General features: G+C 40.1%; 1 protein-coding gene across 8 annotated transcripts in view; it reads right to left on the bottom strand.

Moving 5' to 3' along the window:
• The window catches only part of KDM6A (lysine demethylase 6A), a 164,041-nt gene that overhangs the window by 69,992 nt on the left and 81,089 nt on the right, over window positions 1–12,960 (bottom strand). For all 8 annotated transcript variants that reach the window (XM_050900719.1, XM_050900675.1, XM_050900692.1 and 5 more), the window contains exon 6: window positions 3,526–3,646. In XM_050900719.1, coding sequence (XP_050756676.1) covers window positions 3,526–3,646 — 121 coding nt within the window. The remainder of the gene's footprint in view (window positions 1–3,525; window positions 3,647–12,960) is intronic.

Raw genomic sequence — 12,960 nt, 5'->3', positions numbered from 1 at the left:
TTAAGGATTTTTTTAAATCTCAACTCAGGGATCAGTCAGATTGGCTTTTAAAGAAGCTACTGCCCTGCTTGTTCTACTTAGTCTACTCCTCAACTGATATATTCTGATGTGTAAGTTGGTATGTTTCAATCAGTAATATTTTGTTTTCAAACAAGTAGATCAGTCTCAGGACTCTACATTAAATCCACAGCAGACCTAAACTGAAAACAGCTGAAACTGTTCGAAAGCAAGTGGATTGCCCCACTGGGTCTTTTCTTTCTTGCTCCTCACTGTTACTCTCTGCTAAGGATTGCACCCTCCATAGCAAAGGAAGCAAACCAGAAACTCTACCTTAGGTGTTTCAGTTGATAATTCCAGAGTAGAGTTTCGTGTTATGTTTTGCACTAGAAGGGCATAAACCAGCTCTACCCCCTTGTCTTGGGTTTGTGTAGCGGGGAGGGGCTACAGGGGTGGCCCCTGTGAGAAGCTGCTAGAAGCTTCCCCAGCTCCAAACTCAGACCCACCACTGGCCAAGGCCAAGCCGATCAGCGACGGTGGTAGCGCCTCTGGGATAGCACATGTAAGAAGAGGAAAAAGACTGCTGAAAAAAAACCTGCAGTCGAGAGAGGAGTGGGATGTGAGAGAAACAGCCATGCGGACCCCCAGGTCAGTGAAGAAGGAGAGGGAGGAGGTGCGGGGGAGCAGAGGTTCCCCTGCAGCCCATGGTGAGACGGCAGGCTGTCCCCCAGCAGCCCATGGAGGTTAATGGCGGAGCAGAGATTCCCCTGCAGCCTGTGGAGGACCCCACGCCAGAGCAGGTGGCTGAGCCCGGAGAAGGCCGTGACTCTGTGAGAAAGCCCACGCTGGAGCAGTTTGTGGAGGACTAGAGCCCATGGGAAGGACCTGACTTGGAGAAACTCATGGAGGGCAGACCCCTGTGAGAGGGACCCCACGCTGGAGCAGGGGAAGAGTGTGAGGAGTCCTCCTCCCGAGGAGGAAGGAGCAGCAGAGACAATGTAGGATGAACTGACTGCAACCCCCATGCCCGCCCCCCTGCGCTGCTGGGAGGGGAGGAGGTAGAGGTATCGGGAGCAAAGTTAAGCCCAGGAAGAAGGGAGGGGTGGGGGGAAGGTGTGTTTTTAAGATATGGTTCTATTTCTCATCATTCTACTCTGATTTAGTTGTTAACAAATTAAATTGGTTTATTTTTCCCCAAAACTGAGTCTGTTTTGCCTGTGACCATAAGTGGTGAGTGATCCCTCCCTGTCCTTGTCTCGACCCAGGAGCTTTTTGTTGTATTTTCTCCTCCCCATCCCACTGGGGGGGAGGAGGAGGAGCGAGTGAGCGGCTGCGTGGTGCTTTGTTGCCGGCTGGGCTTAAACCACGACACCCCTCCTTCCCATTCACGCACTCCTGCCATCTACCTTGCATTGAATCTAGCAACTGGGCACTCTCAAGTTGAGCTGGTTCAGACTTCTGATCCACCTCAGTTTGCAAATGGGAAAAAAAAAACAAAAAAACCCCCCAAAAAACCCCACTCGATTCAATGCAGCAGAGGGTGCCAAACAATGCAATCAGGATTGCAAGGTGGAAAATGAGACAACCTTTTAGCAACAACCTGCAGTTATATTGATTTAAGGACAACGTGAAGCTATCCGTAATGCAACACCGCCTGCCCTGCCCCTCTCCCCCTCCATGTTTATTTCATCATCCTTTTGAAGATCTTCACTGTGCTCCAGGGTAAGCTGGTTTTGTTGCTGCCGTTTGTTTTCTTAAGTGACTCAATCACATTGCACATAAAAGCAATGGAATCGTGGTAATTTTGCATTACAAAAGATTAATTTCTTTCTGTTTTTAAAATACTTCTTTTGTGTTTTTCCCATTCGTAGTTGGTGTATGGAAAACTAAAAGTTTGGTATACTCAAAATCCTTATGATAAGTGACCTTTTTATTCTGTGAAGTTGTGAAGATCAAACACAGTAAATTATTTAGATTGAGTTCTCATAATACCTATTTAAGTACTTGATTCAGTGATAGAATTACATATTTCATGGCACAGCAGGAAAAGGTTAGTTATTTCTTGATCAATTTCTTCTATTAAAAATTAAAATGCAGAAATTCCTTCTACTTGATTACAAGTTTACTACCTCCCTGTAAATTTACTCTTCTGTTTTGTCCCTAACTTCTTTAAAAATAAAACCAAAATGTACTTCTTCAGCACTTCTTTTATTCCCTATGTATCACGACAGCCAATACTAAATCCGTGCCAAAGTATAAGGAAATAGGACTACCCAAACTCACACATAATCCCTTTCCCAACACAGTGATCTACCTCTACCTCCCCTTGCTCTCTTTTGCCATTCATTGCACTGAATCTTTCCTACTCCTATGCAGTATCATCCTCTCTCATCACCACTTCCAACTCCACCTGTCCTATAGGTGAAAGCTTGGACTCTGGATGAAAAAAGGAAGCCTGATGAGAGAAGTGCTTCCCATTATTACAAATACTGAAAGGAAAAATTGAAAGGAAAAATTGAGAGTAACACTCTTTCAAATCTTGGACAATGTGATTCTGATAGCCTCACAAATACAACTTGCAGGAAAACAATCTGCCAGGAAAAGGAAGCCACAAGATTCTTGAAAACAAAACATTTAATGTTTTCAGTAGTTTCAGGAGAGATTAATATGCAGAAATATGTTTATAAATTACACTTGATTACAAAATTCTCAGCCCTGCAGGTGTATTTCCCAGCACATGAAACTCCATTAAAGAACACTTCCTTTTTCCAAGACACACATACCTAAATTTAGGTCAGGAAGGAAAGAACACGGGGATAGAGTAGGAAATGGAAGGAGGGAAAAAAAATGGGCAAACACATTGAATGGAGGGAGATAAAATGACAGATTACAATCGGAGACTGAAAAAGAACACAAGCAGTAAAAAAATCTAAAGGGGTACAGAAGAATCAAAGCACTATATTAACACAAACCATTTCTAACTGATTAGCCAGGAATTGTTGCCTTAGAAGCTGACTCTCAAACCAGGAAATAAAAGAATGATTAACTGCTAGAAAAGTAAAAACGATACAAAAAATTGATACGAGAACATTATTTTGCATAAAAGCTTTCTATTTTTAATAATTTTTAAGAACTTCCAGTTTACAATAGTGCAGGAGGGGGGGAGAACGAACATTGAGAAATCCGAGCTGCTAATTCTTCACTTCTTTTTTCCTCCAACTTTCTGTACGTCCTCAGCTTCCCCCAAAATGTACTATTTTAACAAGAGTCCTACACCAAATTTTTGATCTTCTGGAGTATCAGTGTTCATCTGTAATTTTGCTGGGCTTTTCTGAGTATTTCTAGCACCTAACACACCTCAAATCCTACCCTCACTTTGTGTTTAGACTAAGATACTGCACAGTGAAGCACTTCTATTTCTAAAGCAGGTAGTATTTAACTGCTATACGCTTATGCATTCCTTGCAGTTTTAAGATGCAACACAACTTGTAACAAATGTTAATTCAATTTGAAAGGGCTTAAACCTACCTTTAAACTAGACTCATAGTCTGTGTTCACTTTGAACATAAGCCCAAGTCGCAAATGAATTTCCTTGGCTCGACAAAAGCTGGGATCAACATAAAGCGCCTCCTGAAATGCTTTAATTGCCCTGAAAGAAAAACACAGATTAAAAAATTATTTTTTACTGAAGTATTACTTTATAATCAATGTTATGACTAGCAGAAAGTGGATCAGAAAGCAGTGCTGCAGAAGAACATATCAAAATAATGGTTTACATGCAATGTTTTTGGTGCATGGCTTTTGATTCTTGGAGGACTGGGTAATATTGTACTCCAGATATCCTGCTATATTTGAAAGTTTAATCTCTTCTATTAATTTAGAGAAACTAATTTGCTGCATGAAATACAGTAACATATCTGCTATTTCACAAAGGATGACTCAGGAATTAGTAACAAAATTAGGGCAACTTTAGAACAATACAGTGATCATTCATGTCACAACCAACTGCTAGGCTGCTTTTGATCCCAGGCAGCGCAGACCCCTGAGAGCAGCAGCAGAACAGGCGGCCTAGAAGGAGAGATCACGCACATCTCCTCCCACTGCACCAACCTGCTCCGTTTTCCACTTTGTCCTCCCTCTCTTAGCACCAGCGCCGTGTAGGGACTCAACTAATACCTACTGCTTCATTACTTTCCAGTCACTCAATTACCTCTAGGAAAACACAGATATGAAAGCCTGCCACCTCCTCCCACTATAACTTGCTTTTCATATTCCCATGATAGGTGAAGATGGCTCTGATTCTATTTCCTTACCTTTAAATCCTCTCTACACATGCCCCTGCTCATGATGGCACTGTACCAGATGAAACAAAAATGCTACGTAACAACTGCATCTTGGAGCAGAAAAAACGTGATTCTAAACAGGACTGTTTTGCCTCTCAGGCCAACTGCATAAAATTAGGACAGCTGAAATGCAACTAAAAGAGAATAGATTTAAATTCACAGAGGAATTGACAAAGAAGCTAAGACTCATTGTGTTAGCTCGCCTGAAATCCAATGACAGGTTGAAAAAAATACCTTCACGTACATCACTGCTCGTACAATGACAGAAATCAGAATCAGTCTCACTTAGGGCAGATTCAAGCACCTAGGCCAGAGAGCACAGTCCCATTTGCTGTCCTAGGCAACCCCAGAGATCAACACTGAGCAGGCAGATGACAGGCAAGCCTATGGGGAGAATTGTACCCACTGTGGAGCAGCACAGGGACACTGGACAGGAATTAACCACAGTGCCTAAAATCACACAATGTTCAGGCAAATTGATTTCATTCCTACTCTCCCAGTGCAGTATTATTTATAAGGACAAAATGTTAGCAGTTGCAACGGGAAATTCAATAATATTTTTCATAGACCTTTTTATTCACAAAACACATAAATGATCATTTTCAAATCCGTCAGCAAACACACTTCTTCTGCTCTAAAATTCTCACAGATTCTTTTCTCATTCTTGATGGCAAAGCAAACCAAAGGCACAGAATTTCCTCTAGACAATGCAACAAAACTGTTTGTACCTAAAGCATTATCTGACTTGTTTAAATAGAACTTAAGAGCAGATGGGCTTAAAAAATATTACATTTTTATTGTGGAACTGAAGCTTCCTCTATTACAATCTTTCAGAAAGGCTTTCCTTACCTTGTATGCTACTTTTCTGCTTACACAAGGAAAATGACCAAGTGAAGTGCAAAAGGGACAAACTTGCACCAGCTAAGTAGTCTCTCACATCTCATCTAAACTTCCCTGGAATAGTATGGGTGGTGATGAATCACACACCTCAGTATCTACACTGAATTCATAACAAACAAGGATCCATGTCTCATAAACGTATGCTCATCATCATCTACAAGAACACCACTCAAACTGGAAGGCCAAAGACTGGACTGATCACTAAATATTGGCACATATTTTAAGCTATGCTTTTGTTATACCAAAGTATAGATTTTATGATTGTATGTTTGCATTTCTGAACTCTAATATGGTACTCAGTATGTTAGCCACTGGTATTTAAAATCCATTATTTGCATCTTGTTCAAAGACAGTATCCTAAGTTCTAAAAAGGAAGAAAACCAGTGTCTATAGTCCCTATCAAAGAGAAGACAAAAATCAGGAATAAAGACGTTGCGGTTCTATACCACATGGGAGATTGTGACCATGCTCATATACATTTTGTGAACTTCACATTCTTCACATTTTAGCTAGCTTGCTTGTTCAGAAAATAGTATTTCCGTATTTCCCCAATGTCATGTCTCAGTCATGAAGACCACTGAAACGTGGATTTCTAAAAAAGCTTAAGAGAAACTGTAAGAGACAAAAACATTTTTATAGTCTCTTGCTTACTGAACAGGAAATATTATTCATTGCCACACCTGAGCAACAGAGTTAAACAAAGCCACAAGTATAAAAAACGACTTTTAAGGACAGTTTTGAAATTTAGTTTGAATGTATACTGTCATTCATTCAAAAGAACAAGAATGTTGCCTACCCCAGTCTTTCAGAGAAGCACAGCACTTAAAAACCAGTAAAATTATCATCAGTGGACAACATGAAAAGACTGTCATGTTTAGCACAGAACCTGCTAGTCACAGACAGCCCCTATGAGGTTTGTGTAAGGTTTATCTCTGTACAGATGACACGGCAACACCATTCACCCTTGTCTAAGCTGCTTGTGGAATCAGGTTCAACATCAGTAGCTATCACAAGTCTTTAAGATAACATTATAACCCAGCACAATTTTCCAATGAAGACAAGCCCAAAATGTACAAGGAGGAAGAAAATTTGTAGGACAAGACATCATTTGTCTAGACACAATCTATGCAGGAAGTAATGGCATGCTTTTCCACTCATTTTGATGGATGCTTGGAAAAAATACATCCAATCAACTAAGTCAAAACAAAAATCTCCGCATCCTTTTAGACACCATTGGAGTCGCCATGCTAACAGCTAAATAATAATATTCTAGCTGTACATTTCAGTTGTATTTGATCACTCCTAAACTAATGGTTTCGGGAGGAAAAGCAGAGATGCTTTAAAAGCATTATTTCCTTGAAAGGTTAAAAAATTCAAAGGAGTGTAGTCAGGGAGCATTGATTGCTCCCATCCATTCCATTGATTTGGCAATGGAATAGACACACTGGTAGAGAGTTTGGTGAAACACTCTCCACTTAGAAATTTTCTTGCAGTTTCTAATATGTGATGAATTTACATTTAAGAATGAATCCATATGCACTCAAAATGCTAGGGAACTCCTGGATCAGTGTCTTGCTTGCATCTTAAATTCTGTATCCTTGGATGCCATAATAAAAACTAAAAGAGAATTCTGAAAGGTAACATAAACTTACAATGAAGCATAATTACATCAGTAAATTAAGGGGGAAAAATGTTGTAAGAATACATCAAATATTCCCCAAAGCAGCTTTTCTAACTAAAAATCAGGTATTCTATCGTCTCCATTCAAAATATTGGCCTGCATCTTACTTAACTCTAGTGTTAATTCTATATTGATTGTGCAATTTGTAGCTTTTCCAGGATGACAATCACTGATAACAACAAATACAAATTACTTCCACTACTTCCGTGAAAAAGGGCATCATCAAAATTTCACAAGTAAAGTGATCTGAAAGGCAGCATTTTCAACAATTTCTACCAGTGGTAGATGCTCATGTCTCACTTGGTAACTATAGCCTGATTTTAAATAGTCAGTAGAATTTTCAGAGAATAAAACACTCAAACTCTGAAAAGACATTTACTTATTAACTCTTACAGACAGACAAACAATTCTACACCATAGCTGAATTAATATTGATCTGATTTTGCCTATTGGAAACATTTAAACAAAATAGCAATGCACTCAAGATTACAGGACACATCAAGAACATGGACTACAGTAAAAACCTTAGTTTTATTTTGGGGCTGCCTGTTTCCCAGTGCCGCACCCAGAGCTCCAGACTCAGTCCCTTACTACATCAATAGCAAAACATTCGCAACATCACTGACATCCATTTCAGTTGTATGTGCTCAGTAACATCCAAGGCAGATGGCATCAGGGTTTGGTACAGGCTGGTACAACACAGAAGGAAGTGGACATGAGAAGTGGAAAGTAGGAGGAAGTGTTGTAGTAGTAAAGGGAAATGAGAGAGAACACAGCCCAGTGTTGGTAACTGCAGTCCTTCCTGGCCCATCCGTTTGCCTGAGTTGGGCCTTCTGGATACAGCAGGAGTCACTTGATCCTTGTACCGATCTTTGCTTGCTCTGAAACATCACTAATCCTATTTCTGTCCTCTGCCCAAGCCTACATCCAGAAAGATATGGGTCTAGAGGATCCAAGGCATCCAAGTGAGTCAGATGTTTTCCCTCAAAGCTCTTCTATGGTTTGGCCAAAACCGGAAGAGCAGATATAACCTAATAGCTTGTTGATCTGTCACATATGAAGCAGGACTTAGCTTAAAAGGCTAACAGCTTCCTTCAGAGATGATGGCACACAGCCTTCCTCAAGTAGGTTGTTAAGTCTCCACCACTAATTAACTGGCCTTCACACACAGACGGAGCTTTTCATTTTAATCCTTCAGCAGACTAAACATACATTAGGCCAAAGGATAAATCATTGAATGAAGGGCTGGGAGCTCTCATACTGCAGAAATAAATGACAGTCATCTAAATTCAGCAAGAGACGACTTTCGGTTTGTTCTCTGAAGCTATTTACAACTGCCTGGTAAGAAACAACTTTGGTTGAGTCTACTAGAATTTATTTAAATTAAATAAGAGTTTTCTTCAAGAACGGGAGTGTTTCCACTAACAGGCAGGAAAGGCTATCTAACACTCAACAAAATGGGAAAGCAGGACTGGAAAACAGACACTACAGAGGATGAAAAGTACCTCTGGGCTTACATTTTACACAGCAGTGCTACAGTAATTCAGGAAAAATAAAAATGACATGAATCTATCATCTCCAAATCAAGACTTCCAAAATCAATACTGCACCTATCTTTCCACCTACTCATCTATACAACAATGCCTACCATTATGAAAGTGAAGAAACCAGCTGAATAATAATTAATAGAAGATTACATTAAACATTTAGTGAACTCTCATAAGACTTTTATTCGAAGGTTTTACTTGGATAGACTGTGAATAAAATCAGCTTTGAACTAGGCAAAAGAATATAATAAAATAGCATCGATTTAACTATTCAAAAATTACACTTGTACATTTCAAAGAAAAAAACATGAAAATCAGAATGAGCCTACAAAATAAAAGAACGTAACATTATTCTAATATATCAGGAAAAATACTTTATGCAGCTAGAGTGAAACTTTCTTTTTCTTATTCTTTACCCTCTTTCAATTTTCTGACCACCTATTCTAAGCCTCACGTTGTTTCATAGCCTCACTACTGAAAATGATGTGAGGCTATGATGGATAAATTTCTGTTTGGAACTCAAAATCCTAGTTTGAACATAAACAAAATGTACATATACAGCAGTCATCAGGACACTGCAATTTTATGAAACACTTCTACAGTCTTTAGATACAACTCCTCTGTCCACAGGGCTGTAACAGTTGAATGGTGAAATATTTTGAGCAGCAAAGTCTTTAAACAGCAGCTGAGAGTAGGTTTTATCCAGCATTAGCAGATATTATGCATTTTCATCAATCCAAGAAGTGGTTTGATATACAATCACAGAAAGATAAGACAACAGAAGAGAAAGTTAATTGCCACTTCATTAATGGTTAATTACAATTGGTATGTGTAGTCTACATGTACATTTCCATTTTATATACCTAAAAAATACATATGTAGAGCCAGCCACCTGAAACCTGAGAAGTATTTGACAAAGCAGTATCTACACAGTGTGTGTTTAAATTCTGCCCTCCTTATGAAGATAACTACACACACCAGACCAGCTGAAAGGACTCTTGACAGAACAGGGAAAGAAGCACCAATACAAATGTGCACCTTGAAGATCACAAGTTACTGGTAAGCAAGATGTTTTTCTACTCTCAAATTATATCCCTCCTGGACTTTCCATTGCAGGTGTTTCCAAAGCAGGAACTCCACGGACTGCCAATTACCAGCGCAATGTCACTGTTAGTTGGGTGAATCTGAGAGCCTTTCATGCAAACCGCAACCACTGGACTATTTCATCAAATGCTGTGTGCCCTCCCCAATGGCACAAACTACTGATATACCTGGAGGCGTGCAGGGCAGACATCGCATTTGATGAAGCGGTCCAGTGGTTGCTGTCTGCATGATGGGTGGGGTGTTCCCACACAAGTGAAGGAGGTCCCCACTAGGCAGTTTGCATTCCTCCACACCCCACTACCCACTCGATGACTATGTGTGGAAGAGCCCAGTTCCTTGGATCTGCCAACCACTCACACAAACAGCTTGAGAACCATCTGAAGGATCTGGTCCTGCTGGAAAAAAAAATTATCCCCTCAAAGACAAATCTTACTGTGTTACTAACAGCTTGCCCCTGGGGAAAAAAAAAAAAAAAGTATTGATAGAGGAAGCAAAGAATGGCAAAGAACGGATCTTGACAGCACAGGACTCTCCCACTCTCATAGGCAAACAGTAACCACCATAGAACAATAGTTTCTTGGGTAGATGAATAAGGCGTGCGATACTGAAGGCTGGCACATGAGACTACTGAAAAAAAGTTTACATTCCACTGTAGACCTGGGTACTTTAAAAGCAGTCTAAACAGCTGCTTTACTATTTCAGGATGACTGTGAGAAGAGCAAAACTTCATTTTCTGGAAAAAGATGAAAGAGAATGACAGCCAGAGAGCGCAAGAGAGAGAACAGACTCCTTCAGCTCAAGTAAATGGTCCAATGTGATTGGCACTAAGGCCATCTCACAGGTGAGGGTACGTTTTGTGTGTTTTCCTGTAGGTAGGTGGAAAAGAATGCTCCTGCCTCACTGAAGCCTTCAAAGGACTTCTAGGAGGAAAGTGATTCTCAGGTGTCTGGAGGCCTGCATGGTGACCAAGAGATGAGATGCAGTACCACAGAAAACAACTGAGGGCTGCCTTCTGCTGTCTGCTTGGCCTTTGGAGGTTTGTGGAATTCAGCAGCAGCAGAGATGGGATGTGGAGAGCCTGCTCAGTGCTTGTATGTTGGAGACAGAGGTGCTGCACTCTCCCAGTGGGGGTTGTATATGCTTGCTCCCTCTTGCCCATTAAATGTCTTTACATGAATTAGATAAGAATAATGAAAGACTGCAGCTGCCTTCTTGATGTCAAGATCCAATTCTGAATCAGAGCTGAAGAGAGGAAAAAAGCTTTTTGTGCTGAACTCCCATGTCCCTGTTCCAAGGAGTCAAACTTACGCTAACAGGAGAAATTCCAGCGTACAGAACACCCTGGCTTACACAAGTGCCAGGATGCAGCAGTGCAAATAGACTGGGCTGGCTGTGACGTTACTTTAAAGGAGCCAGAAGCAGAGACAGTGGTTCTAGGTATCACTTGATATTGAATAGATGATGACAGTGCTTCTGTTTCGGCAAGGATGGCTGTAGAAGGGCCAAAAAGTTCCAGTCAGAGATGACATTTTCCTCAGGGAGTCTGCATCTTTAGCCATGATGGAGGTGAGGAAAAGGGTCTGGATCATCTCTTGCATTAGTCTTTGGCTTTTTTCAGGACTGTGTCCCTCAAAAGTGTCAATGCTGAAGGACTGAGTTTTACATAACACTGAACTTCTACAGCTGATAAGGAATCCTTGGACTGAGGAGCCTCAGGGTATGCTAAATGGGGCAATAAGGGTGACTGATCTCAGTCTCCTGTAAAGGTGTTTCTGAGGAACAGTATGTCTTTCTCACACACACTGTCCAGCAATTTGCAACATAACAGTCACTGAAAACACTGCAGGCTTGCCTTGGAGCACCATGGTTGGTATACTGGGACCCAAAGAGGGTGTTAGAGCCAGTTTCAGGACACAATTGCAGAGCCTGGACTCCATCTTTTTATCTTAGTGGGACTCAGTGTAAATCAGCAGATGACAGACCAGTCAGGCTCACGATCCTTACTGAAGTAAAAGAAAAAATTTGGCATCCTAACCACAACACTTGGATGCAGCTATTGCACAGAAATGAAGGGTAGCCTTTGATTAACTACTGAAATTCTTTACGTGTTCAATCTAAAAGACAACTAAGGAGGACATGGAATTATTCAAGTTATGTGAGTATCTCAGCTATCTCTATTCTACTGGTGTTCTACCCTACTTGAGAAACAGGGAAACAACAGGGAAAATCAGCCAACCACTTTACTTACTGCTTGATGATAAATGGTGTAAAAGAATAGAGTATCAAAATTTAAGATCTGTAAGACCTATTTTACTCTACTTGATTCAATTTATGGAGCTAATCCCTTATGGTGTATCTTACTATAATAATTGCATGAAATAGCTTTGGTCTGATCACACTATTGAACATTTGTATATACGTTGAGAACTTTCAGTTCTGACATGAACAGTCAAACAAAATCACCAACATAAAATGATGTATCAGCTAAGATTTGTACTTAATAACAAATAACGCTGTAATGCTGCTTTAGTATACGAAGAAGTGTACAATACTGAATTACAGTGAATTGCATATGTTTCTTGGAGCCAATCCAACACTTCTTTTTATGAAAGCTGGAAAACTTAAAAAATAATGTAAAAATATGAACAAGAATTCTAAAACTGACCTTACCCCCACTTGCTTTTTTATCATCCCTGTTTATATGAGACATGAAAAAACCTCAAGCACTTCCTTACGCCTTCGTTTTAGGAGGACTATGTACATGCCTCTCATTAAAATTTATGAATATCTAAAGATAAAAAAAAAAAATGTTCATGGATGAAGCATGATAGCTTAAACCACCTTAAACAGTCTAGCTGTCTCCTCTACCTGCCTGAAATATAAAGATTTGTGTACTCTATGAATATAAATAGATAGAATAGTTGCAGCAGGAAATAAGACAGTTTGACTAGCATTTCACTCTGAAAGCAGGATTCTCCTTGCAATCTGCAAGTGAGTCCTGTGGAGGATTAAGATCTACAAAGAAGAACATATCTACTGTAAATGACTTGCTATCACCACCAAGTTTATTATGATTTTGTCACACCTAAACACCCACAATCACACATCCCACTCCTCTTGCCCCCAAGAAAAGACAGGAAAGCGGAGGGGGGGAAGCACGCAAAGGGATTTAAAAAAAGAAATAAATAAAAAAAATTTAAAAAAAATCGCAAAGGTGTAAGATTTTATCTGTGTTAGATTTTCTTCCTCTAAAAATTTTACCCAACTTCCTTAGTACCACACTATACATAGCTTTGTTGTATGAATGAAATGGCAAATATGATTATTCTGCACAACCTTAACATAAAGCTCTATGTGCAGTTAAGACATCGTAAGTTAAGGCACCAAT

This window comes from Gymnogyps californianus, chromosome 1, assembly GCF_018139145.2.
Source record: "Gymnogyps californianus isolate 813 chromosome 1, ASM1813914v2, whole genome shotgun sequence".
NCBI lineage: Eukaryota > Metazoa > Chordata > Aves > Accipitriformes > Cathartidae > Gymnogyps > Gymnogyps californianus.
This window is presented reverse-complemented; position numbering and strand designations above follow the sequence as displayed.